This window comes from Plasmodium reichenowi, chromosome 7, assembly GCF_001601855.1.
Source record: "Plasmodium reichenowi strain SY57 chromosome 7, whole genome shotgun sequence".
Lineage (NCBI taxonomy): Eukaryota > Apicomplexa > Aconoidasida > Haemosporida > Plasmodiidae > Plasmodium > Plasmodium reichenowi.
In genome coordinates this window covers 60,764-65,131 of record NC_033652.1, presented here as the reverse complement: position 1 = coordinate 65,131, position 4,368 = coordinate 60,764, and the positions used below count along the sequence as shown (strand labels likewise).

The 4,368-nt window shown below is 19.7% G+C and overlaps 1 protein-coding gene across 1 annotated transcript; it reads right to left on the bottom strand.

Annotated features, from left to right (window-relative positions):
- Window positions 1–160: 160 nt before the first annotated feature.
- Window positions 161–3,193, bottom strand: PRSY57_0702000 (hypothetical protein; the record flags this gene model as incomplete). Its single annotated transcript, XM_012906685.2, has 1 exon — window positions 161–3,193. One exon carries the CDS (start codon window positions 3,191–3,193, stop codon window positions 161–163), a length of 3,033 nt encoding a protein of 1,010 aa, XP_012762139.2.
- Window positions 3,194–4,368: the final 1,175 nt, after the last annotated feature.

Here is a 4,368-nt window from a genome sequence, read left to right as displayed (position 1 = left end):
AAAAAAAAAAAAAAAAAAAAAAAAAAAAAAAAAAAAAAAAAAAAAAAAAAAAAAAAAAAAGTGTGAAAAAATATATAAATAAATAAATAAATAAATATATATATATATATATATATATATATGTGTTGTACATTTAAAAATAATATATTTATGAACAACATTAATTTGTACTTATTGTACTTTTTTTGGAAGAGTCATATTTAATATTTAAAAGTTCATTAGGTATTTCTTCTTTTAATTTATCATATTCGATATTACGAGAATTAAAATGGTTTAATATATAATTTGCTTTTTCATCGTTAATGGTAACAATATTATGATCCTCGTTATAAGGTTTATTGTTATCATCATTTATTATATTTTTTGTATCACCACTTATTATATTTTTTGTATCATCACTTATTATATTTTTTGTATCATCACTTATTATATTTTTTGTATCATCACTTATTATATTTTTTGTATCATCATTTATTATATTTTTTGTATCATCATTTATTATATTATTTTTTTCTTTGTTATCATGTGGTTTAAATTCTTCACATTCTTTATGGTTCTGTAATTGATCTCTCATAATATTTTGTTCAAGCAAATTATTTTGATCTTCCATATTATTTTTATTCTTTAAAATGTTTTCTTGTGTATGATCATAATTTAAAGGTATTTTTAATGAATTTTCTTTATTTATATTATCATCACTTATATTTGTATTCTCCAATATATGTTCACTTTGAATTTCATCTTTTATCTTATGGTCTACTTTAGGAAGATCAGTCATCAAATTGTTTTCGTTAGAAAGATGGGTGGTCAGGTTGTTTATAGTGGATATATCATCGTTTGGATCCTTCAAAATTTGGATGTCATCATTTGGTTCCTTCACATTTTTGATGTCATCATTTGGTTCCTTTACATTTTTTATGTCATCGTTTGGATCCTTCACATTTTTGATGTCATCGTTTGGTTCCTTTACATTTTTTATGTCATCGTTTGGATCCTTCACATTTTTGATGTCATCATTTAGATCCTTCATATTTTCCATATCACCACTTGTATCTTTTATATTTTCCATATCACCACTTGTATCTTTTATATTTTCCATATCACCACTTATATCTTCTATATTTACCATATGATCACTTGCATCTTTTATATTTACCATGCCACCACTTGTATCTTTTATATTTTCCATGTCACCACTTGTATCTTTTATATTTACCATGTCACCACTTTCATCTTTTATATTTACCATGTCACCGCTTTCATCTTTTATATTTACCATGTCACCACTTTCATCTTTTATATTTACCATATCACCACTTTCATCTTTTGGGTCTTCCTCATAGGTATGCTGTGCATGTTGAAGGTGGTCGTTGTTTCCCTCTTGTTCATTTAAATTTAAAGAATCTCGTAATAAATTATGACCATGTTGGTTAAATTCAGAACTATCCTCCTTATGGAGGTATTCTTTTGAGGATGCGTGAGTATCCAAGGTTATATTATGTATACTTCGGTTATGTAATAAATACTTTTTATAATTAAAGTTTTGTGTTGGTAAGTAGAAATTAAGGGAATAAATATATTTTTCTATAAAAATTAAAAAGTCATTAATATAATTTTCGTCTACTAATATATCTTCATTATATTTATGTATATAATTAAAATGTAAGTTTTTATCTTTATTTATGATTTGACTTTTGATATTTAATTTATCATTATTATTTTCGTATTTTTTAATAAATGTATATAATTGTTTTAAATATAGAAGACAATCATGGAAACATTTTTTTTTAAGATTACATGTTTCTTGATTTGTGAGTAAAGATGTTTTTATATGTTTCATTTTTTCATTCATATTATTTGAGATATCATATTTAAGATTAATGATTTCATCATTTTGTAAATTTAGATGTTTGAATTTTTCTTTCATTTTTTTAATTAATTGTTTTAAAACATTGGTTTCATAATTTAATAAATTTATTCTAGATATAAGACTATAATTTTTTTCTTTAGAAGCATTTAAATTAATAATAATATGATCAAAATCTCCTTTGTTATAACTTATTAAATTTATAGAGTTTATAGCATTATTCATATTATTTATATTTTCTTGAAGTTTTTTAATATTATATATTTGGTATTCATTTATGAATAATATTCGAAGACACAATTTTTTTAACATTACAATTTTGTTTTGTAGTTGTTTCTTCTTTTCATCTTCATAATAGTTTAATATATTGATCATATTGTCTTTTTCGGTTATTTTATTATTACTAAGAATAATATTGTTATCATTATGTATATTTTTATCATTATGTATATTATTATCATTACATATATTGTTATCATTACATATATTATTATTATGTTTGTCTTCATATTTATTTACTTCCTGATTTTCCATTTTATTTTTATCTTTTTCTTTTGTAAGATCATTTATTTTATTTTCGTAAGATAATATTTTTTGTTCTTTAATTTTTTGTTGTAACTTTTTAAAATCTTCTCTGTGTTTTTTCTCCATATTTTCTTTCTCTTTATACAATTCCTTTAGTTCTTCTTTTAATTTTGCATTAAATTTATGTTGTTCTTTTTCTTGCATGTTTAAATCTTGTATATTTTTTTTTAAAGAATTATATTCGTTTATTAATATTTTCATATTATTATTATATATAATTCTTTCGTTTCTTTCATCATCTATATGTGCTTTTAGTATATTAATATCATTTGTTATATTGTTTGTATATTCTTCCATATTATTAATATTATTTTTTAGTTTAATTATGACTTTCTTATAATAATCTAATGAATTTTTTTTCTTTTTGTCGTTTTGTTCAATTAATTGTTTTGTTTCAAGTTCTTCTTTTAATATTTTATGATGTAAAGAGATTTTTTTTATTTTACTATTTTCTTCATAAATTCTTTTAGACACTTTTTCAATTTCATAATCTTTTTCATTTAAATATTTAACATTTATGTGTTCTGATTTATCATGATAAATATGATCATCATAAGGATTCTCTTTATGATTATCATTCTTATTTTGTGTGATACCACCTACCCCATGTTCGTATATTTCTACTTTCTTTTTATCATACTTTCCATTTTCTAAGTTTGTTGATTTTTTTTCATTTCTAAGATTATCATTATTATTATTATCTTTGGATTTTGTCTCTTTCTTTTTTTTTTTTATGGCCATTTTTTTTTTTTTTTAAATAAGTTCACAGAAATTTTATATAAGAACAGAGGACTTTACGAGTCTAAATTGTTAACATATGAAGGGAAAAGAAGTGACCACATAAATATATATATATATATATATTTATGTATATATATTTATGTATATATTTATAAGTATTTTTTCCTTTTCGTAGCTATATATTTAAAAGACTTAAACATATACATGTTATACTTTTTATGGTTTTATAAAAATATGTTTGTATAAAATTATGCTATTAAAATTTTCTGAGCTTTATATATCAAGAGAGAAGAAAAAAAAAAAGAAAAAAAGGAAGAAAAAAAAGAGCACATCATATTAAATAAATAAATAAATAAATATATATATATATATATATATATATATTATATATAGGTACGTATGGATTTATGTATGACCCTTATTCCTTTATATGAAAGACACGTTAGGCCTATTTGCACACTTGTATTATAATTTTTTAGAAAGGAAAAAATTTTTAAATGAAAACATTTAAAGAGTACCATACAAAAATGGATATTATATATATATATATATATATATATATATATATATATATATGTTAATTTTTTTTTTTTTTTTTTTTTTTTTTCTCCATCTTACATAAATATTATTTCGAAAAAAAAAGAAAAAAAAAATTGAACTTCTAAAACATCTTCCTATAGGATGATTTTACATTTTCTTTTTTGTATTGTTAAAATGAACCTATAATGTTTTAGTTATAAAGCATAAAATTATTTAAACATTTTAATAATGACACCCCTTTTTTTTAAGAATATAGTATAAGTACCTATAATGCGAGAACCCCCTTATGATCTTAAACACATATATAAGGAATATATTATATATATTATATATAACATTTTAGTATTTTTTTTTTTTTTTTTTACTTTAAATATATGTATTAATATAATATTAGGTTGAAGAATTATATTAAAATTTAATTTTATACAATAATTATTTTATTCGTATGTTTTTTATATTGTTATGACATATTTTTTATTAAAATCACAATAAAAAAAAAAAAAAAAAAAAAAAAAAATAGTATATTATAAATATATAATATTTATTAAATATACAAAACGGTAATTTATATTTTCTAATAAGGAAAAAAATTAAAAACATATATAATATTATTATATATATATAATATATATTAC